At 43.5% G+C, this 23,869-nt stretch overlaps 2 protein-coding genes and 1 long non-coding RNA gene across 4 annotated transcripts in view; 2 read left to right on the forward strand and 1 right to left on the reverse strand.

Annotated features, from left to right (window-relative positions):
* Positions 1–12,789, forward strand: part of uba7 (ubiquitin-like modifier activating enzyme 7) — a 29,139-nt gene extending 16,350 nt beyond the window's left edge. The window contains exons 22-24 of the mRNA XM_030092043.1: positions 9,204–9,305; positions 10,781–10,863; positions 11,924–12,789. Of these exons, the coding sequence (XP_029947903.1) occupies positions 9,204–9,305; positions 10,781–10,863; positions 11,924–12,056 (318 nt within the window). The 3' untranslated portion in view covers positions 12,057–12,789. The remainder of the gene's footprint in view (positions 1–9,203; positions 9,306–10,780; positions 10,864–11,923) is intronic.
* A 139-nt stretch (positions 12,790–12,928) lies between these two features.
* inka1b (inka box actin regulator 1b) lies at positions 12,929–15,630 on the reverse strand. The gene is made up of 3 exons (XM_030092045.1): positions 15,557–15,630; positions 15,431–15,473; positions 12,929–14,163 (listed from the first exon to the last, which is right to left on the reverse strand). Exons 2-3 carry the CDS (start codon positions 15,431–15,433, stop codon positions 13,222–13,224), a joined length of 945 nt encoding a protein of 314 aa, XP_029947905.1. The 5' UTR covers positions 15,434–15,473; positions 15,557–15,630; the 3' UTR covers positions 12,929–13,221.
* Positions 15,631–21,193: 5,563 nt separating this feature from the next.
* Positions 21,194–22,894, forward strand: LOC115389284 (uncharacterized). 2 transcript variants are annotated; one of them, XR_003931567.1, is made up of 6 exons: positions 21,194–21,298; positions 21,413–21,459; positions 21,548–21,759; positions 21,894–22,053; positions 22,153–22,295; positions 22,861–22,894. It is a non-coding gene; the product is annotated as an uncharacterized LOC115389284 (long non-coding RNA). The 2 variants fall into 2 exon arrangements; XR_003931568.1 differs by having other exon boundaries at positions 21,894–22,034.
* Positions 22,895–23,869: the final 975 nt, after the last annotated feature.

Consider the following 23,869-nt stretch of genomic DNA (forward strand, 5'->3'; position numbering starts at 1 on the left):
CAATCAGTGTGTTGCTCATTCTCCCTCTATCTTAATCACCCTCCAGAATTTGTTGCTTCAAAGCAGCTGTTTCCCAAAATAGGAAGTTCCCCTGGCTTTCCCCTCCTGCTGCTGCCCTCCGTACGGAGGCAGAAATATGTAAACAAACAGGAGACTGTCTTTGTGGGCTCTACACCGCGACTCTTGGGCATAGCTGTCTTCCCATGTGTTTATGTTTTTCTGTTCATGGGCCAAGGCTATAACAAGCCCTGCCCCCCCCCAAAGAAACACATCTCAACAGGAAGGCAATCTGTGCAGTAGCACAGTATTTATATATGTATCATTTATATCTTCAAGACAGAAAATCTCACAAAGTAAAACATTAAAATGTACATTGCAGTTGTAAAATGTACTAATTAATATGTGGACATGCAAAAAGCAGGTTTCTGTTTCGTTGAAGTTGCATTCAGAAATTGGAGCACCACATGGAATTTTATTGTCAGTTTGTTTTGGTTTCATGAGTTTAGTTAATTCACAGGCAGCAGCAAAAGGGAAAAATAGTCCTGAAATAAACAGTTTCTAGGTATGCAAACAGCAAAGTCCGCAGCATGTAGCTGCATAAGAAGATCATGTTTCTCGGAGGAGTTTTAGGGAGATAAAAACAGAGAAGCAGCTAATATTAAATCACAAAAAAGGATGATTTTTTTTTAACTCACATATCATCAAATAGAAAGCTGGTGATATTTATATGCTGTTGATCATGTCTGAAAGGAAGCGTTGCAGTCAGCCTGCATTACAGGCCAGCTTTCTGAAACCCCAAAACACATTAAAGGAAAATTTCAAGATTAATGACTGCTGTGCTCACGCAGCTGTAACCAAGCTGCTGCCTCCATCAGACACGTCACCCGAGGCCAGGACAGAGGAGGACGTGTTTCAGCTGGGCGTTAAAAAGCTCGACTCTCTTCCCTCCAGCGGCTTCTCCAGCACTCAGTTGTCTGCTGTCTTTATGTGTCTGCCGGACTGCCTGCTGGTCCTGTGCCATGGAAATACTCCCTCTTCCGTGGCTGTGCACACATCCTCCACACCCTGGCCGCGGCGCCGCGGCCTTTCACACTCCCTCGGTGCCCCTCTTTCCTACCTTTAATTGAATTAACAGTGTTGGAGGCGAGATTCCTGATCTCACGAAAGCCACTCAAAGGACGAGCCTCACACTGGTTTCTTTGTTAATTGCCTGCAGAAATGATGGCTATTTCCTGCCTTCACAGGAAGCGGTGTATTGAAACCAGATTTCCAGGAGAGCCGTGTGTGATCTTGCTGTATGCTCTGCAGAGCACCAGGAGGAGGCAGAGATGTTGTGTTCATTAGCTCCAGTCTCTGCTTCCAATAACTTTTTAACCACTGAATGTGTGCTCGAAAGTCTGAAAGAAGCGTTGATGCTTAAATAACTGAACGGATATTCAAACTAGAATGCCGGTTGATGTTTTACATGCAGAAAACAAAACCTGGAACTAATTAATTTGGGATTTCAGCACTTCAGTAATTGAGGGTCTCACATCTGTCGCACACCAAAACAGAGGATCGCTGAAAGAGTGAGGGAAACCAACAAAGAAGGAGCTTTTCCTCACATGTGGTTAAATCTGCTCCGGCCTCCGGAGCAGGGCTGTGCCAGTAAAGGAACAGGGTGAACATGATCCAAGGCCCTTTGGATTCCCCGAGGACCACAGAGGGCATTGTGCAGTTTGTAACTCAAGACCCAGACATGAATAGCGCCGGCGGGATAATGAATAATCTGTGATCGTCAGAAACGGCTTGTGCCTTATGTTGTTTTTTAGGATTTGTTGTTGTTGTTGTTGTTGTTGTCGGTGGTGATTGTATTGTACCGGTAGGCTTTAGATTGTTACATCAGTTCTTCTCTGCTATAACTTAAATCCTTCAGATGCTCTCTACAGTGTTAAATCTGTCAGACATCAGACAGGATAGGATATAACAGATGAGTTATCGATGAGTAAAACCAAAGTATTTTCTTCAAATTGCTCTGAAATGTCTTATTTAGCAGAGGTTTAATGTAATTCTACATAAGACTCCTTGTATCAAAGCCTGGTTTATAGTCTGAAAGACAGTATTTAATTTTTTAGTAGATGGAATAAATTTTATTTAAAAAGAAATCAAATATGACCTCTTTAGTCACTCCCTTAATGCCTGGATTTGACCTTTGATCTTAAATAAACTCCAGAATAATGATAATCATGACACCCTTTGTTAGATTTGCGTACAGTATAATGTCTCTGCATGCTTTCTTCTCAAGTCATCACTTCTGCACACAGAAGCTGAAACTGCTGACTCAGCCTCATGAAGAAAAGATGCTGGATTTCTTTTTTTTTACCTGCTTCCCTCTGAGTTTGGATAACTTTTTCAGGATCATTTAACTTTTACGTAGGACTTTTAGTATAGAGTAATTAAATAATTAGCTGTACCTCTTATATGTATTTCAAGCATGGAATAAAACAAGCAGCATCCCCTTTTCTAAACGTGTGATGTTCACGTGCGTATTAATTTGCCTTCGTGCATCTCTTTCTTATTTCCGATCCACATCAACACGTACACCTCCGGCTGATTAGCTGCTGACAAGAACTGGACATCGTATCGACCTCCAGCCATCGATAGCTGCAGTCGCCGATACATGGAAGAGTTGCATCACTCCACACAGCATCGCGTCACGTAACCTGACAATGTGACCTTTGATTTCCGAAGCTCCGATCAATGCTGCAAATTAAGATGCATCAACAAATGTTGACACACTGATCACAGAGTTCACAGCTGAATGCTGAGTCAATGCGTCACATGAACCCTTCGCCGGCTGCACTCGTCGGTCTATAGATCAGCATTTTGTGCTACAGTAATTATAGCAGTCAAAAAGTGTTTATATATAACATAAAAATACAGTTCATACAGGGTTTTTTTTGTGTTTTCAAGAGACTTTTAATCACAGTGCACTCATGCAAAGACTTTCAAATGTTAAGATAAAATCAGATGATTACTTTCCTGATTTTACAAGAAACCATCTGATGCTTGACTTTGAAGCATCTTCACAGTGATTCATTGCTTTATAAGTGCAAATCCATCGCGCGTTTGCTGCCTGAGTGTCTCCGCAGGCTCCTGCATGTCAGAGGCCCATTTGGAAGAGTGTTTTATTGACTCAGTGCTTCTGCCCCGGGTCATTTTCAGTCAGGTGGAGCGCTGTTATCTTCTCATTTGGAAGACAATCGCACTGGGACTCTGTTTGCTGTTTTACACGTCAATGGAGGCCTTTCAAAAGCACGGGCGCGCTTGTAGCGCGTGTGTCAAACTCAGCACTCGCATGAGAAGTGTCTTTTGTGCTCCTCCTGCTCCTCCCGCTCCTCCTCCGCCCTGCACTAAATTCACCGCTCATAACAGCGCATCTCTAGTGAGGACGTCTCTAACGCTGACTGTCCAGTAGAGAATCACTTTGGTTTCGGGGGGAGCATGTCAGTCTGGTGTCCCCCGTCAGCTCTGTGGGGTGTTATGATAGCAGAGAGCTGAAGCGAGCAGCTGGAGCTCCACACCATCTGTTTCTTCTCTGCAGGCCAAAGCGGCTGCTGATCAATAGTGATCAAGAAGCAGATGACACTCCTGATCGCATAAAGAGCTCGATTTACATGACAGTAGCCATTGTCAAACAAATAATCAATAGCAAAGAGGATTACACATAAATAAGAGTGTCTAAAGTCTCATGTATCGTCACTGACGGTAGAGAATCTGCTCCATAGCAGAGTTTATGGTGATTTTTATGGATATAATGCAGCTTTTAACACATAATTACTGGATATGTTCAAAAAATCTTGATTCTTCTCACTCCATACTTTCGATACCTCTCATCTGCCTCGTCACATACTGTATTTTATTAAACGTCTCCTGGGTATTACTGGTGCAGTGGTCAGCAGTCTTGTCTCAAAGTGAGAATTTTCCTGTTTCAAGTCCAGTGTGGGTCTCTCTGCGAGAAGTTATCTCTCTCTCTGAGCATATTCTGTCCTCTCTAACCTTTTCAAGGTTGATCAGCACTTCTGGATTGTCAGTCGCTCTGTGTTCTGTGATGGACTCCTCACCCATCAAGGGTGTCACCTCCGTTCACCTTTCATTAGCTGCCATCGGCTCCAACGCCCCGTGACGCCAATAAAGCTGTGAAGGACATTTCCTTCTCAGAGCATCCCGTCATTCTCCTGACGTTATCGCCAGCATCATCGTGTAGAACTGCAGCTTCTGTATTGCGTGGATGACGTAAACGCCGAACGTTGAAGTCAATATGATAAAAGGGAATTGATTGTTCATTTATGTTCCCAATAGGTTCAGTGGTTGTTTGAAACTGCACGCTTGCTTCCTCCCTTTGGCTCACCATGTTATGAAATTGTGAACCAGTTTCAAAGATGCTTTGAAGCTCTGTGGTGAAAATAGCTGTGCCGATCGCGCACACTCAGTGTGAGGTTTATGTTTTTAAGTCGTATAAATTGCAATTTTGAATTTATGAAAGATGTAAATTGTAATATATTATGTGAAATATGATGGATGTTTAGTTTAGTGCCGGCTCACTGCAGAAGCTGTCTCATGTTGTAGAAGTCATTAGTGCAGCTGAAGTAACCTGGGTGCCTGCTGACATATCCTGCAGTGTGCAGCATAATAATCAGTTGCAGTGAACTGTGGCTTAACATTCAGGCTCAGTTCAAGTCTTACTTACCACAATCTCTACAAACTGAGCAAAACTAAAAGAGATTGAGATGAAAATATGATCTCCAGAGACCACACAGATCCTCCGTCTGCCTCCTCTCAGCCTCACTTTGAAGCCTTCTAAAGGAAAATCGCTGCCTTTGAAGAAAAAGGCCTCTTGCCACAGCGGGCTGTAGAAATGTTTCAACCGTTGGGATTCAGTCCAGATAACGGAGCGGAGAGCAGAGGTGTTTCATCAGGTGGACGGTTGGTAGGAGGACTTATCAAAGCTTGCCTCCTTATCCCAGCTTCCTGCCTCCAAAAGAGCTGTGCTGTCCTAACGGCCAGAGCTGAAGTGTGCATTAAGAAATATGACGTTTTTTCTCCAGATGCAGAGCGACCTGCCCGATTGTGTTTCGGTTTGACTGGGACTGTTTCTGCCTCTTTATCAGGTTCATTAGCCCGACTTCCTCTGGCTGCTTTCCCATACCCTGGTGTATATCTGGAGGCCGCAGCGGCTATTTTTGGGCTCCATTAATCAGTTTAGTTGTTATTGTAGGAGGCTTTGTGATGTCTCAGGTCACTTATTGCTAACTGCCTGAGCGGAGTTTCACATTGTTCTGAGATTAAAAAAATATCACCACGATTCAAAGTTTGGTCTCAATTAAGCTACGGTGGCTCTGGTTTAACCCTTTATTGACTGGATCAACTCAAACAGGAACAACGCCGTATCGTGATGGTCAGTGCTGCAATTCAAATTAAGCAGCAGTAAATGTGGTTGAAATGAGGGAAGCACTACAATACAGGACAAAATTATCATGATTGGGTAAAATATTTGATGTAAAGTATCTGTTACAACACCTGATTGAAAAACTGCTTTGACGTCTGCAGTGAAAGAGACCACATCTTATTTTCTAACATACACCCAATAAGTCTAGTGAGTCTAATTTTGCTTCTTTCTTTTGAAAACACCAGATCACAGAAGTCCTCAATGACCCAGGAATAGTGTGATTTTTGTGATTTTGCTCAGTTTGACTGAAGAAACTTGAGTGCATAAATAAAATGTCATATTTAAACTATAATTTACAGTCCTGAATCATAGAAATAACTTTTCCTTTTGGGTCAACGCTTTTAATGGAATCACTTTTTAGGTGACGCACTTTGTGTTTTCCAAACTATAAAGGTTTCAGTTTTAAAGTGAACTACTAACTAATTTGCATCCTGTAGCTTCCTCTGATAACATGTTGGATTGGACGCGCAGACAAACACCCGTGTAAACTGGGCCACTGGAACTAAAACTCAGTCGACTTTTGCCTCAGGACCTCTCTGAGATTTTCAGATCTTGCTCTGACTTGCTGAAAATCAAGCCTACTGCCAGCCTTTTGATCAATAAAGTCAGTCAAGTTGAGGTGAAAGTAAAGAAGTAGAGTTCACATATTAGACATATATTATAATTAGAGAAGATCTTTTTTTTATCTCTGCTTGAATCAATTTCATTTGTTCATATATTGAACTGCATTAATAACAATGGAAATGTTTTGATTCTCTTTTAGTTTTAGGAAAGGGAGTTTTGGATTTGTGTGTCTGTCTATTCTATATTAAATGAGGCCTAAGATTAGATAATTGCTTTTGGCATTCAGGTTTTTCAGAAAGACAAAGGCGGCTCTCTGGGTTTCCTGTCAACAAGAGGAAGCAGCCTGCAGCTTTGGCTGCGTGTCAGAAGGGAACTTCAATAGCTGAACTTACCACGTAGAGAGAAACAACTTGTAACATGCAAAGTGTTTATCAATAGAGGAATTCCACATTCTGATAGAGCATATGGAGCCATTTAAAATTTTATGAACATATTGTGGATAAAAACCTTTTTTACAATTCTTCATTGTGATTGAAACTGATGTGTTTGCTGTGAAACACATGGTGAGATTCAATTCCATTTATAAGCTGCATTCAAACACTTGATATGTCACGGCTGGCAGTTTATTGTTGTGACAAACAGCTGCTTCATATTTCAGGGGGAATTTTCAAAGCGCCATTTGCAATTGAGACAATAAAGCAGATGAGAATTTTGGCCAGCGTCCAACAAGAAGGCAGCCGCAGCGTAACTTTCTATATGTTTCCCATATGTTGGCTGCTGGGACTCCGGATCGACCGATGGAGTGGCCGCTTGTCACGTCCGCATCCTCTGAAGTCAAACTCCGAGCAGTTCAGTCCAAACCGCCGGCTTTACTCCATTAGTCTTAAATAACAGAATATGGCTGCCACAGCTTAAATTTCTCAGCTTGTGCATTACAGAAGACTACGAGTAGATCACATTTACAGATCTAAGTTGGAGTGACTTAATGGACTAGACTTCATGAGATACTTGATACGGGCGCCTCTCACGTGACCTTCATGTGTTCGGCAATCAGCTGTATTCAGCACATTTGTTAAAAAGCCTGCGCTGACCGCCGTGGCAGCTGTCCTCTCCTCCAGCTCGTCTGGCTGTGATCCGTAAATTCTGCTTCTCTCCCTTTATCAGGTGACTTCAGGCAGTAACTCTACCCCACAGACCCCAAAAAAGATTAAAATAGTTTTATGATTTTTGGGTGATTTTAGTTTTAGTTTTTTTGTTGTTTTTTTTTAACTTTACAAGTATAATGAAAGTTCTTTTAAAAACTGCAGTAAAAGTGTGTCCTCCATGCTGTGAACCACATACTGTGGATTTCTGTGGCTTCTTCAAGTAGAGAAGCTTTAGCTCTTTTCCACTCTTCAGTTTAATGTTTCCCTGTGAGGAACACAATAACTTTGCTCTTCGCATGCATTCAGACGTTTTGTTGGAACATTTCAGTCTTTATTGTAGCGGCTGCAGGACAAACTGGATGTGTGCTTGTGGGGAACCATTTGGAGCAGTTTCCAGCAGCCAGTTTGCTTCGAGCAAGTTTGTTTATTTTCTTTCCTCCTGTTATCCAGCGAATAGTTGACGTCTCTCTATGGACTCGCTCCACATACTCACAGATATGAGAGGTGATTGGCTCCGGGTTCCTGTTGGAGCGCCGCGACAGACATGAGAGAGAGGAAGGGAGGAAAGCGGGTAAAAATACCCTGCACTCCTGCTTGGCGTTGTGTGGAGTCAGCATGGACTCACAAAAAGAACTGAGGAAAACGTCTGGCAAAGAAACTCCTGAGAAATAAAGTCCATTTTACTGTCTAATGGGGTTTCGCTAAAAAAGAGCAATTAAAGGAAAATGGTTGAAATGCTTCAGCCACACGTCAAGCATCAATCATTTTTGGGGTTACCATGTGCATCTTGCAAACAAAATGAGCTTTGTCTGAAAACTGGGACAAAGGACGTCAACACCCAGCCAGAGAGTCTGCTGCGACTGTTTCTCCATCAACCCAAAAACCCCGTGAGCCCTGGGAGCTGTGCGGCTGGTCAGAAAGTTCCCCTTGGTTGCTGGAGCAGAGATAATTGGTCCCAGGTTCAGCCGCAGTTTTGGTATTCACAGCTCGGGCCAAGTTTTGATCTTCACATCGTGGACTGCCAGACGGTGTCGGGGTGTGAGCGAGGTCCTTTCAGTGACATATTTTGACTGGATCTCCCTGCATGTGAGGAATCCTGACCCGTTTCAGTCAGGCGGCGTTTCTTCTTCAGGTCTCACACGTGTGGACGGTGTTGTTTAGTGTAAACATGTGAGCTCATGTGAGCGCGGACGGCTATCCAGTGGCGGCACAGGAGCCTCGCGTGTGTTTGCAGGGGTTACATTGATCTGTCTGGGTGTCAGGACTTTGTGGTGCGTCTGTTTGGGGGTCAGAGGTCGATCCTATAGGAATAATGACTTGTAGGATGTCGAGTCGCTGTCGGGTCACCGGTCCTAAAACCTGATCCTGTGAGAGGTGAGAGGTATGACGACAGCATGTGACTCTGGAGCCTGGAGCAGCAGAAATGAAGGATTTATATCTGTCTGTGAACGTCTAGTGATGAATATGGATCCTCCAGACGGACTCACATGACTGACTGGATGAAGAGTTACCCTGGCAAAGGTTCTATTCTTTGTCCATCTCAGCTAAACAGAATTAAACTAATCACATTCTTATCAATATTTGACGTTCTGGTGCACTCAAGAGTAAGAGTTATGTTCCTCTTCCACAGCTTAAAAAAAACCTACACACATCATAAGAATGTAGGTTTTAGGTTTTATTTTTAGCTTAACAGTAAGGTCTTCCTCAACCACATTAAATTATACGGCTGCAAGGATTCCTCTGATGGCTGCGAGATGCAGCGTGAGAACTGAGGAGCGTCCCTTCAGGAAGCATCTTCTTGACCTCGCTGTTGACTGCTCTCAACTGCTTCGTAGTGCAGCGATGAAAAATGCAAACCTCCTGCCTCTCGGCGTCCGGCTCTCTCGTTATGGGGCTCAGACGTCTTCCACACATCTCTCACAGCAAGCAGCGGTCCGTCTGTCAGCTTCGTTAATGTGTGTGTGTGTGTGTGTGTGTCCGTCTGTATGTGATGTTTCCATCGTCAGGTCGCAGGAAAGAAATACACCCTGTGGGATGACTTCCTGGTTGAGGGCAGACGCGGCGGTCAGCAGGAAATGACCTTGGAAGATCTGTTCCAGTATGTCAAGGTACGGCCTCCTTATTCCTCCCAGCAAGGAAGCGCACTTTCTTCACACTCGCTGCAATGAAAAAAACACATTTTATGACTGTTTTTTTAGGAATAAACCTGTTCACCTTCCTCCCATTCACACACACAGTCTGTTGTTGGAAACGACCTACTGCTTTACACGTAACCTTCTTCTCATAGGAAGGATTGAGATTAAATGAGTGAAAATTTTAAACTAGAAATCAGTTTTAAAGGAGATGCCTCACATCTTAATATCAGCCAGTGCAGCAAAGATTCACTTTCACCGTGCTGCTTTGACATTGTTGTATTTAAACAGTTATGCGACCTTCATCTTATCACCAGCAAGAGCATCTCGTAACACCAAGAGCGTCCTCTTCAGAAATGTCACTTCCACCGTTTCTTATGTTATCGTTCACACTTATCACTGTGTTGTTTGTTTCAGAGAGTTTTATGGCAAATAATTGACCAAAAGATTAACTAAGTGGCTGCAGGACTCAAAATACAGACAGTACAGAGTCATATTCATTCAGTGTGAGTGTGTGCTTCACTGGGAGAACCTTAGGCCGCCTGTTACTCCTCCAACTGGCTGATTTTAAGTATGCTTTGGGTTTGGACACATTGAAGGAAATTTGCTCATTCATCCTCTTGCATCTTGGTTGTGGAGTCGCTATCAAAGGAATCCCAAATGGAAATGCCACAATTCAGCAACAAATTCAAAGGAAGCTTTTGGAATATTCTGAGTCTCCATTACAAAAAAGATTTGATCTCAATGAGACTTCCTGGTAAAAAGGGATTAAAAAAAAAAGAGCTTGCTACTTATTGATTTATGTCTCTTGTGGAAGTTATGTAGGTCTCATAAACACATAAACTCATGTATGGTCACCAAAACATCATATTGTATAAGAAATCTGTCTTATGGAAGATATCGCCTTCATCACACACGTCTTTATGTTGTATGCAAAACATTCAGGCAGGTATTGAAAAATCCTAAACAGGCTGCGTGAATTAAAATAGAGGAAAAGAGGTAAGATAAAGCCACGTGTAATTAATATTTGATGAGAGGGGAAAAAAAAAGTTTTGCTTTGCTTTGCAGCATTTTTTTGGACACAAGTCCCAAACCTGTGCAGGACTACAACATTACTGAGCACAGGAACCCCAGCCTGCCTCCAGGGCAGGCTCACTCTCGCTCTGAAAAGACATTTGATTAATTGATTCTGCTTTTTTTTTTCTTTTTTTTTTTTTTTCTTTTTAGAAGGTGAAGGTGAAATAACATGGCATAAGTAGTAATCCAGGTTTTATTTAGCCTTTCACTGGACGGATCCCGGGTTTTTCTGTAGACACTGCAGAACTTCTGAAGTTTGCCTTTCAGACTCGTGCCGGCGTTCAAATCAAAGCTGTGTAAAGCGTGTAGCCACCTGCGTGTCCTCTCAGCGCTTTGTACTGTATATTCAACCTAATCGTTTGTCTTTTGTGTAGGAAAGGCATGACTTGACCGTCTGCAGCCTCTTCTACGGAACAGCTATCTTGTACAACGGACATGAAGATCGGCTGCAGAAGACGTACGTCCAGTTACAACAAAGACACGCGGCAGATGTCGCTCTGACACCGGGCTGCTCAGATAAATGATGATAAGCACTGTTCCTTTGTTTGTTTGGACACTAATAGCAGGATGAAGGGTTTCCTCTCAACCTGCCAGGAGAGAACCTGTTGACACACACACTCACACACGCACACACACACACAGATGAGTGAGGCTTCTCCTCGGGTTTCTCTCTGTGTGTTGAGGGCTGGAGTTAAGGTGGCACATGAGGCTGTTCGGGCCTGTTTAGAGCTGCTGCACATTAAAGGCAGTCTTCATGAGCCCGAGGGGGTTAGAAATGAGTCAGATATCACGTGCCGTGAACTCTGCCCATCAGCTCAGTCACAGTGAAACACAGATCCTGTCGGACGGTTCGACTCCCAGAGGAAGAGAAACTAATAATGAATCAGGTTTGAACGAGGAGGAAATTTTAATATTTGATCTCTGTTTGCTCCCATATTGTGAGTCGTGAGGGAAAGAATGTTGTCTCTATATTTTTAGTTTGTGCCAGCCATGTCTGTTGTTTGGCGTTATGGGGAGATCAGGCTCCGGAGGAGAAAGGCAGACTGGGGAACGTGTGGACAGCAGGCCCGACGTGACGAATGCTCCCTCCTCTAGTCCACTTCCTGTGCAGTTGGCCTGCCTCAGGTTTCCTGTGTTGGGCCACTGAAGCTCACAAAGCCCTGAAAACTCAGAAACTAAGAAAAAAAAAAATCATCCCTGGGAAGTTTTCATCCGTTCTTCTGAGTTTTTGCACTATCCCTACAACTTCAGCAGCATTTGTCTGAAAGCTTCTAGCACTAGTTTACATTGACCGATATTCATATTAACGGATGATTTATGTGAAAGCGTTCAATGTGGGGTTTAGTTCAGCTTTTTAATTGTTTTTGGACCACAGTAAAAGCCAATGGCACTTCAGTTTATCCTGCGATAAGGAACGTTGTTTATTTCTTTGATATAAAGATAGTTTTTAATGCATCTAATAATGAAGAATTATAACATAGTTTGGATTTATGAACTTGTGCCTTTTTTTTTTGCAGCGTGTCCGAGTTGGTGAAGACAGCGACGAAAGCAGACATCCCTCCACACAAGAAGATGCTGGAGTTGATCCCCTCATTCACTGAAGATGAAGACTGTGAATCCGTCCCAACTATTTGGTATCTGCTTGAGTGATGCCATCGATGGATTTCTCAAAGGGCCGCCATGTGGACGCACTCCAGAGGGGCAAAGCATCCTCACGTCTTCTGAGTCTATGAGAATGTTTTACTTACACTGTTTGAATATTGTTGAGCAACACTGAATACCTATCATTGTTTATCATTGTCCTCAGGGGTTCTGTCTAATCAGTTAAATGGATCAATGTGCAATCCTTCATTTAGATCTTTACTTTGTTGTCTTGTTATATTTAAAAATAGAAATCTTAGAGAACTAAATTTCAGGGTCTTTCGGGGAGTGGGAATATTACTTTTAAGCTCTGTTGTTTGACATTTGCCTTTAATTTACAAGTAAAATAGTTCATACTTGAGTAACCGTTGAGCTGCTTGCCAAAGATGGGATCATCTGGCATTTTGATGCAGTGCAGGTTTAATTCGGCTCACGATAAGTTTTTTTTGTGCTGAAAAGAGAAAAGACGCTTCAGTCACCTCAGCGAGGAATCTCAGAGAAGCTGGGAACCAGTCTGGAGACATCTGTGAGGATTTTGCGGTCGTCCTCAGCTTTTCCACTCACTCTCACGCTGACGTCTCACATGCTCTGGTTTCTACATTTACATCATGTCATAATCTCATCCCTTTAATCACTTATAGAAAGAGTTTATCTTCAGTGTATAACTGGGAGTGTGAAGCCCTAATTCCCTGTGATTAACCTGTGTTTTAATAATAATGCAATAAATGTGTCTTCAGACGTCTGAACGTCACTGATCTGATTTACTCCCATCGCCATCCTCAAAACGGCTCCTCCACGTCTGCAGCAGCACACCGAGATGGACCGAACACTTCACAGCTGTTTTATTTTTGTCAACAGAAAATCCTGAGCTGTTTATACACATCACAGAGCTTTAGTGTCCCCAGTGTGTGCTTCTCACGCCGTATTTCCAGAAACACGTCTGTGATGCCAACAAAGGATGATACTTAAAATACAACCCAGTTCAATGAAGAATGACAACAATACTTTGAATTTTAAGTTACTTTTTAATGGGTTTGCGATGTTTAGTGCTGCTCAAACTTCAGCGGGAACCGGACACGTTTTCATTAAATACAAAAAAAAAAGTCCCTTATGGTTCACAAATGTTATTGCTGAAAAATAAAAGCGTCTCAGTGAAATGATCGGTCGGTTCAGGTCAAATGTATCCAATGATGTCGTTGCAGATGATGGGCTGCCGGCTGCCTGTCTTCATCAGGGCGGTGAACTGGTAGAAGTCAGAGTCCAGCTGATGCAGTCCTGTGTGGGACTGGTGGAAGAAAGGTTTCAGGCCCTGGAATCCCACCGGACAGGACATCCGTTTGGGGGCCCCTGCAGCCCTGCTGGCCTTTGCTGAGTCTGCTGGCCTTTGCCTCATCTCCACACCTTTAGACATCCCTGCAAGTCTTCGCCGCATATTACCCAGAATGTCTTTGGCGAGACGCCGGCCTGCACTGGGCCTCAGTTCTGTCGGCTCGGGACAGTCCGGAAGGTCCATCCAGTTCTTTATTAAGTCAGCAAAACTGTTGTCCCCCAGAACCAGGGGCTGCCTGTTTCTGCTGCGGCTCAACAGGGACGTGGTCCAGTCCTCCGGGTCACTGGCCTCGAATGAAGTCCAGCGTTCCAGGCAAGCGTCCGAAGTTGATTTCGGTCGAACGCGACCAGAAGGTCCGATATTTGTTCGGAGACACGCAGACGAGGATACTCTCACATTCCTGGTCCTCCTCAGCACCACGCCTTCGTCCTGCCAAGAAGCCTCAGAGTAGCCCGAGTCAAAGTCCACGCTCTTGTCGCTGCTGGGGGAGCCCTGGGCCAGCCGCTCCTGCTCCTGCTCCTGCTCCTCCTCCTCCTCCTCCTCCTCCAGCGGGCTGGCCAGGCAGCAGGCAGAGTCGTACGTGCTGGCTTCACTGGCGTCAGAGACACGTAGTCGAGCGAGTCGCTCCTGATGCGCCCTCTGTTTGCAGAGCCGAGTTACGGCGAAGGACTGAACGCACGGTTCGCTCAGCGGCCTCGGCCTGCTGATCTGCTTCAAGTCCTGCAGGGATCTCATCATGTACTGCATCTGATCGCGCAGGCAGTCGGTAGGATCTCTCAGACACAGCTGCACAGCGAGAGAAGGACAGAGAGTTAGCACGGCAGGAAGAATAGACATATAGAGAGACGTTGAGGCCATATGTTACAGCAGAGTGGAGAGCAGTTCTGCTGAGCTCCAAAGTATCCCATCATGCTCTGGCCAGTCCTGAACGGTTCCTTGTGTTATTTCCACGACTGGGCCAATAAGATTTTTATGAGCTGAGATCACTCGGCACTGTGACCATATAACAAGAGAAGTATTCCTGACGGACCTCAGAGCACTTTTATTAAGACCATCCCATGCTGAATTATTCCAGAAAATGTTTCAGCTTTGGAGAGCAGGAGACACATTTTCAGACCGCCTGCCTTCTAAAGTTAGAGGGGAAGTTTGAACAAAGCGGAGCTGAATCTGCAGTGAAATGTGAGGGCTCATGTATCCTCTCTGGACTCCTGCAGCTCGCAGGAAGTCCGCTGGTGTGTGGCAAAAAGCAGGAAATGACAGCAACGTTTTGGAACCACACAAAGATCATTTACTCATTCTGAATCACACCATCTTTTAGTTTTTACACACAGATGAAAAGATAAAAAAAAAAATCCCCTAAATGACATTTTCCTGTATGGAGAAGCCCAGAGTCATCCACACCCCAACTTTTTTTTTGCTCTCTCACAGTTTGTTTTTGTGTTTTTCTAGAATTCAGTTTGTTCAGCCTCCTTCTCCTGCCACTGTTTGGTTTGGAGCAGCGAGGACGCCACACTGCACTGATGTTATCACAGCTGTGAGCGCTGAACCATTTGGCCCCTGGGGGAGACTTATCAGACATACAGAGACACCCACAGGGGGACCCAGCGGTCAGGCTGCCACTTTTAAAATGCCCTGTTCTTCCTGGCTGCATACATACAATGGGGAGAGCTGATTCACATTCGCCAAGGACAGTTTGCTTTGACTGAACTGTGACTGCAGGGTTAAATCAGCAGCCTTGGAAAAATATTCTGAAGAAAGAGTCATAAAATGAAAAGAAAGGCCTAATTCTCATTAAAAAAATAAATATTACAATCAATATAATTTTGAAATGAGAAGGCTTTTGTGTTAATGTCAATGTGATGACAACTCTGCCTGGTTTTAGTCCATTTTGTTGTATGTAGGCTGCTGAAAACTTGAATTTCCCTCAGTATTAATAAAGTATATCACTACAACAAGCTTTTTTTTAACACAATACAAAGAATATACAATATGGAACATTTTAAGACACGTGGATATACTGGCAAAATTATTCATTACAAAGAAAACAGCTTACCATTGCGTTTGACGAAGTTCTTCAGTATGTCTGGTTAATTTTTCTGAAACAAAAGAAACCCGCATTAAGTTTGAGACCCTGCTGCCACCGAAACTCTGCAGCTCGTGCTGTGGAAACGAGACTCACCCTGTTGGGCTGCGGATAATAATCCCTCACGCGCACAGCTGGAGGAGGTGATGTGTCTGAGCGCGTGCCCCCGGCTGAGGGGATGAGGGGCTGTCACAGGGATTTTGGCCATGCTGGGTTTCTGCCTGCAGCCAATCAGCGCTCGGCATCAAGACGGCAGCCAATCACAAGACATCACCAGAAATAAGAGCCCTCCTCCTGTTTTATCGAACTGTCCACGCGCGCGCGCGCGCGCACACACACACACACACACACACACACACACACACACACACACACACACACACACACCACATCTGGATTGTTTTAATGATTAACTAAAAAAAAAAAAAAAAAACCTTCCAAATATGAACAATAGCACTGAAGACAATAGTTACACTGATCATAAAGTTTTTCCTTCTTGAGATCAGTTTTTGTGTCTGACTCAGCTTCTCCAGATGTGCCGACTGACTGAAATCTACATACTGCCCCCTTGTGGAACTGCAAACCTTTGCAATTCTCTCTTTTGTGAAGGTGAGTCACTGATTGTTCATTCTTCTCCTAAGTGGCTCTTTGAAACGCAAATATCTAATCTAATCAGTCTGCTGCAGATAAAAATAAAGAAAAAAGCCTTTTAATGTACTTCTTTCATTGTGCAGCCTCTGCATTGTGATGAAGTTCAGGCATACCCTTGAATTTACTTCGAGAAATATTCAGTTCAATCAGTGAGGTGTGAACAGAAGACATGTTTTAAAGTTCCCTGCAGGCTTTAAATAACTTTTCTCCTCCCCATGTGTCACCTTTCATCAAAGATCACACAGGTCCTCACTTGAATTTTGTTTGTGTGCTTCTTTAGCTTCTCTTTGCCCATTTCTCAGTCTTTATCATGAAGTCAGTAAATTGCCACTCTTTTTTATTGTGGTGTTGTGATTCCTATCTGTTATTTATGGTAAAGAATGAAATGGGCTACACAATTTACCGTATTGGCCCGAATACAAGACGATATTTTTTTCCAGGAATGGTATTCTCAAAAATGGGGTCGTGTTATAATCGAGGACTAGATGGAGCCAAAGTCCCGGTGACCTGCACTGCCTCTGCTTGCATGCAGTGACTCAGCCGCCCCGTCAGGGGGAGCTAGTGAGCTGGACAGAGTGTCAGCCTGCAGCAGTGTGCGAAGAAGACTGAGCAGTGTGGCTGCTGTGTGTTTTTCTAAGGTTCATTTCAAACAGCGCATCGAAAATATCTGCCTGTAAGTACTCGAGTACACTTAGTTGATGTTCAGGATAGAGGTGAAACTTGTGAGTTTGTCAGTTTGTTTTGAAGTTTCAACGGAGATGCTAATTCCGTTAGCATGTTAATGGCGTTTCCATTATTAGTTAGCATTGAGCTAGTGGCTTTGATTTTAAGTACTGACTTGTTCTGTTTTTAGACAGTGATGTATGTTGTGATACATCTTGTGTATTTGTTCACTTCTGTGTATATCTGGTGTGTTTCAGTTTTACAGTGTCTTCAGGAGAAAGTAATAAAAGCTCAGACCAGCTGAAATCTCCTGCTTTCTTTCTGAAGAACTGTTCTCTACAGGCCAAACTGAACCCAACATTCACGGAGGCTGAATTGTTAATGTTCATGAAGCTGAACAGAACTTGAATTTGATGGTTATAAAGTTATTTACATCATTATCTTTGAGGTTCTTAATTGTAGCTTATTGTTGCTTTTTTTGAGAAAGAGAATATATTTTTATTATTAATGATAGGATGATCAACATTCTGAAACAGGTACCAACTGAAATGACTGGATCAGACTGTAACTGGGTTTTTATTTCAAGGTAGAAAAAAACACAAATGCAGAGATTTAACTTTAAGACGTGAACTCTGGTGGATTAACTTAAACTTTTCTATTTCTCACACATTTTTGTGGTAAAGGTGTGTACATTTTTGTGGTTTTTGCAATGATTAAAGTTGCTGAACACATTAAATACATTCCCATTCACATCTATGTCTTCTTCTGCAGAGAAGCGTCCAACAGGATCCTATTCTGTGAACTCCACTGGCGCTGTTTTGTAGTTTTATATCACTTTATCTTATAATTCCATGAAACAACAAATCACATTTCACTGGTCAAGCTGCTACGAATTTCTCCTGTATTTTACATGTTTTGTATTCTCTTTGTTACCTAAAAAACATTTTATTGCCTTCCTGATAAACAGTTTGCTTCTTCTTGTAGTCCTCCTCCAGTTTCAGCTTCTCCGTGTTGGTGCTGACGAACGCCGGGTCGTTGCTCGCCTGCACTTTGTGGAAGAACTTGAAGTTGGCCACGTAGCGGCCGCTGGGCGTGCTGAACAGCACCGGCTTGAACTCGTAGCCGCACATGTTGGCCACCCTCATCATCAGGCACAGCTGGCCCTGGCGCCGGCACACCGCCGCCAACTGGCTGAACTTGATGGTCTCCGCCCGCTTCTTGGGCCGCGCCAGCTTGGCCAGGAAGGCACCGGTGACGAAGATCTCAGCCAGGCCGGTGATGACGAGCTGGGCCACCAGGGTGAAGATGGCCAGCGGGCACTCCTCGGAGATGCAGCGGAAGCCGTAGCCGATGGCGGTCTGAGACTCCAGCGAGAAGAGGAAGGCCCCCGTCAGCGTCTCCGCGTTCATCCATTAAAATGGATCACAATTGGTTCGTGATCCATATGAATTAATTTGGATCAAGTAAAAGCTGAGCGGCTTGCAGCTTTGCAACTAACATGAGGACATTAAACGTGCGGTACACATTTACTGGATGCAGACGAGACCCGAGGGGAGTGGGAGAGAAGCGAGCAAGAGCCTCGATGAAGAGAGGAAAATGACAGGTTAAGGCTCCGATCAGCATGGACTAACACAGGATGGACAATTGGGAATGCATTAATCAATCAATCAATCTCTTTATTTGAGCAACAATAATAGCATCAATTGTCCATTTATAGTAGTAGTAGTTCAGTAATATTTGAACTGTGCTCAAAAAGGAGCAGGGAGAAGTTCGAAGAACTTATTAAATCTACCCCTTCACATTTAAGAATCGCACAAATTGAATCCCACATCCATTAGAAAAAAAAAAGAAAAAAAAGAAAAGGAAAGAAAAAGCAAAAAAAAACAAAAAAAAAAAAACAAAGCAAAAAAAACCTTACAAACCTAATGAAGTTCATCAGCCACCTGGGGTTTGGATCACACATATTTCTGAAGTAATTCTGCTTTTGGTTTCTTTTTAAATACATGTAGACTTGTGGATTCTTGGATGGATTTATCAAGCTTATTCCAGATTTCAGGACCCTTACATGTAACACTGAAGCTGGTACACTTCAGCTTTCGCCTTTTCCTTTTTGTCAGTTTTCATCGTATTATTGAAATCAATTAATTTCTGTCTTTTTTTGTGATGTGCTGCTGCATCTGAATGGTGATAATGAGGCTTTTCCTTGATTGATCTCTTGCATAATCAAGAGTTTCCCAGGCTGCCGGCCCCAAACCAGACCCTTTGGATGAAGACATCCAGCTGCGCCCACAGGGTCTGGAGTTCTGGGCTCAGGGATGTCGTGGATAGTCTGTAGCTGGCGACTCTGGTAAGGTCTCCTCCTGAGCTCAGGAAAATCATCATGGAAGAAAAACCTTTTTTTTTCTCTCAAATTGTATGTAAAATTTATTTCTTCCTTGTTTTCTCTCTTTTGTTGAATCAGAACACGTGCAGAGACGAAGGGAGGCCAGAGCGACAGCAGCGACAGAGCGACACAGGGTGGAGCCAGGTGAGCTGACGGTGTTCATACCAAACCTCCATGACGCGTTTTAATTTGATTGTTTCCTCAAAATCAGAACAGATCCGAGCAGCTTGATTTGCTGATTTTTTATTTCAAACAGTGTATAAAAACCCCTCAAACTCACTGCTGTTACTCTACGTTTGGGCGGAGATGATAACGGTTAGCCACGTCGTTTTCAGCGTTTCCGTGTCAACATCAAACTTTCCTGAAACAAATAAGCTAAAACTTTGCGTTTTCACCTGAATCGTCGTCGTGTAAACGGGATCTTCCTCTCTTGGTTCTCAGAAATGGACAGTCTGTCAATCAAAAGACGTTTCCTGATTCGTGGCTCCTGACTGAAGGTGTTTTCGTCTCGTCAGATCAGACTGAACATTTCGGACTCTGGTTCTGTCTCCGTCTCTTCGTGCTGGTTTGTGCTTGAACGGTGACCGAGATGCTGCTCCTCAGCATGTGTGTGTGTGTGTGTGTGTGTGTGTGTGTGTGTGTGTGTGTGTGTGTGTGTGTGTGTGTGTGTGTGTGTGTGTGTGTGTGTGTGTGTGTGTGTGTGTGTGTGTGTGTGTGTGTGTGTGTGTGTGTGTGTGTGTGTGTGTGTGTGTGTGTGTGTGTGTGTGTGTGAGAATTGTCTGGGTGTGTTTGGCCTCCTCCCCCCCTCGCCGTGTCTTTTCAGTGGACTGTACATAATGCTGCAAACTGCCTGGTTCTCCAGAACCCCGGGAGAACCCATGCAACGACCTCATCTGTGAGGGCAAGCAAACTCGTGCACCAGGCCAGGAATATGACAAGACCTCTCAAAGTCTCCTCCCAGACCTCTGCTGGGCCCAAAGCCTCCGTCCAGTCCTCTGCCGGGCTCAAAGCCTCCGCCCAGTCCTCTGCCGGGCTCAAAGCCTCCGCCCAGTCCTCTGGCGGACTACCAAATGCCTCCATCTTGAAAAGGAGTGGCTTTGATATCTTGCATTACTTTGCTTTCCAACCAAAAAGAATGAGGAAATAAGACTAAAGTCTGTTTTATGACATAAAAAGATTTGTTTTTGTATTTATTTTATTTTTATTTTGTATTGTATTTATTTTTTATTGTATTTAATTTATTTCATTTTGTGTTTTATTTACTTATTTTATTTTGATAGAATTGAAAGGTTTTATTGGGAACCGGACTGCCTCAACAACTAGCACTCTTTAGTTTTCTTGTGGATTATGACAAGCTTTCATTGTTCATTAAAGATTTTTCAAAAATGTTGGAGTCATGAAATTGGGATTTCTGTCTCAACAATAGACTTTTTCCACAGCATTTTGATTTCATGTTTGAAGGGTAGTTTAATATTTTGATGAAGTATCCTTTTCACAATTGGAGGCAATGCGAGAATGTTAGTTTTTCAGTTATATGGTGTCAAAGTGCACCAGATATTGCATTTAGACTGCAAATGCTCCAAAAGGTCTTCTTCCTGGACCACCATCACCACCACCACCACCAAACCCCCCCCCCCCCCCCCCCCCCCCACCCCCCCCCCCGATTAGTTACTTTTTCACTTCTGTCTGCAGACCTTCTCCTCCCTTCAGACAGTCTCTCTCTCTTTCCACGAGTTTTTCACTCTTTCGGTGTCTTTAAGTGGAGCCATCAGGCTGGAGCTCTGTCTACTTTCACTTTTACCGTCATGTTTTGTTTGCTATGGCGCTCTGGCGCAGGCGCACACTTCCGCGACCTGCGCGCAATGCGCAACGCGGTCTCAAATTCTGGCTGCTGCGCGGACGTCCGTGGATCGGTCTGCGCGGACCCTAGCGGACAGGAATTCATGACGATTTTTACGTCACGCGGACCAACGCGCAACGCGCACCCACGCGGACATGTGAAGCATGGACGGGCCTTAACAGTTTGATCAACAACATTAATCAATAATTTTTCTTCTATTTACAAGGAACACCAATCAGCTGGGGGCCAGATGAACTGGAAGCACAACGTACAGCGGCCGTGAGACTATTTTCTCCTGAACGTAAGCTATCCAATGAGATTTGAGTCTGTGGGATACATATAATGTCTGCTAAAAGAAAGTTAATGTATTTAATCAATCTTGGTGTATCTGTCTTTTGCTTACCTTTGATTCAAGATCTCGCCTAACAAGCACACATCAACTCATCCCAAGGAATTGCACAGGTTCATTTACTCACTTGTTTCTATTTATGTCAGTAAACTGCTTTGTTAACAATGGTCCCTAATGGAATGTTCACTGTGTTTTAAACAGCAGTTGAAAGGCTCATTCTCGAACAGCTGGGTGAACTTCACCTTAAAGTGGACCACTTAACAGCTGCACTACAGTCAATTGTTGGAAACAGAGCTCCTAATCCAACACCTCAGGGCAACGACTATGACAGAAGCCTCCCCATTTCAACATTGGAGGAACTAGCCAGCTTCGATGACAGACTTTGTCAGGACAACAATTTTCAGAAACATCTGGTATGTCCTTTAAAACCCTTCAATATATTTACACTGGATTATCCTCATCGTGAGAAGTAACTGGAATATGTGAAAAAAGTGGGACTTGGATTTTTGTGTAATAAACATTGCTTTTCTGTTCTGTTTCATGACAGATCGCAAAGCTGTCCATGACAGGGGGAAACACTGTCAAAAAAACTGTGTGGCGGGTTTGCAGTAAGGTGTTTGCACCGGAATTGGCCACCCAGCTAAATTGGTGTGGAAGAGGGCACAAGACTGGGATACAATCACGACCAGTACGTGAAATCATTTTGTGTAAGTCCTACATGAGGCGCTACATTGGCTACAAATGCATACTCTTTCACCGCCTCCCCACCCATTGTTGCTGATGTTTTTTTGTGTTTTGTCTTGCAGTGTCAGTTCTCAACAACGGGCTTCAGATCAAGACCACTGAGGCCGAGGTGGAGGCTGCCATACAAAATTGGCTCAGGCTGAGCCAAGACAGAGTTGGAGGACGCCGGAGGGAGAGACCAGCTACAACTACAGACCACTAGAAAGTATGCAGACTTAGACTAGTTTTGGCTGCTGCCCAGTAGTGTCCACTAATGTTAATCTTACATAAAAGCTGCATTAATCCAATGAAATTCTAGTGTATGTGGTAACTATTAAAGTACCTTCTATTATCTGACATGTAAGCTGTCCAAACATCCTGACATGTTAGGTCATTCACCACCTAGTGATGCCTCTGTTCAAGATGGAAGTGTTAAGATTGAGATGTACTTAATTGATCCAAATTAAGTTAATAAAATAATTTAATGAAATTTATTTATAAAGCGCTTCAAATCAAAGTGCTGTACATAAGATGAAACAACATAAAAACAGCAGAAATCCAGATATGAATAACAGTAAAAGCAATAATGGGACAATAACACGTCAGGCATGTTTTGACATGTGTCTGATACTGAAAAAGCTAAAGCTGCATAGTTTTTCAACTGTCAGATTACAGTCTTGTATACCAAGCAGTAGGCTACATTCTGACCAAGAAAAAATGATGATGCATTGCACGATGACGTGAGGTGTTAATTAAAATTATATGTTAATAGTCTTTGTTTCCATTTGCAGGTTCTCAGGAGGAACAGAGTCCTATTGTTTTATTTTTAATGTATTTTTCATTTTTTGTTTTTGAGGTTCTGCGCTGCCCTTCAATAACGTTCCCATCCAGGACAGCGTCTTCCCTACTGCACAACAAGCGGATAGCCTGCGATGCTACTCTTTTTTTTTTTTTTTTTTTTTTTTCCCTGAAGTTTGTTGTGTTTTTTGGCTGGCTTTACACCACCTCTTAATTGTATTTCAGAATTTCTGTCATTCTCATTGTCATTGTCATTCTCTCCTCTCTCTTCTGGGTGTTGTTCTCCTTGTGCAATTATTAAAGTGTTAAAAAAAAGAAAGTGTCATCTTCGGTTGTGGCTTTTCATTACTCACACACGAAATTGATCAGCGATTTTTTATTTTTTTTTTTAAATGTTAGTATTGCGTTTAACGTAATTTTAAGGGTCCGACCTAAATTAGTAAAGGTCGCATATCTGATTTTGGAGAAGCAACGAGCAGCATGGTGCTACGGCTTTAATCGTTTGAACGTCGGCCGGCGGTAATTTCCGATCAAATGCCGACGTCTCGGCGACATCTTGCCAATTGGCAAACGCTGTCCATGCGATGTCTTGGCGATGAAACGAGGAACGTCGGGCCGACATCGGGAAGACGTACGTGTGCTGTCCGGGAAAGATTTCCCCAAGACTGCCAGCTGCGTGCAGGGTCAGAGGTCACTGCTTGAGCCACTGACAGGTTTGAGGAAAACCCTCAGGATGAATATTCACGGTTAAAGAACTCAGACAATCTGTATTTGCAAGGCAGTCTAATTTTTTTGAAAAATGTTAACCTGCATGTTGTCTGTTTTAAAATGACATGAAAGAGCTCAGGAATTTTCAGCTTATTTTAAACCCTCCAAAGTAAACTGAAAAAAACCCCAAAACAGCTCTTTCAGTGGTTCCTCCTCATCAGCTGGTTTGTGTGTGCTTCCTCTAGAACCCTGAATAAATCCTCCTTGTGCAGCGTCAACACCTGGACTCGTCAT

The sequence above is a fragment of the Salarias fasciatus genome, chromosome 5 (genome assembly GCF_902148845.1).
Source record: "Salarias fasciatus chromosome 5, fSalaFa1.1, whole genome shotgun sequence".
NCBI lineage: Eukaryota > Metazoa > Chordata > Actinopteri > Blenniiformes > Blenniidae > Salarias > Salarias fasciatus.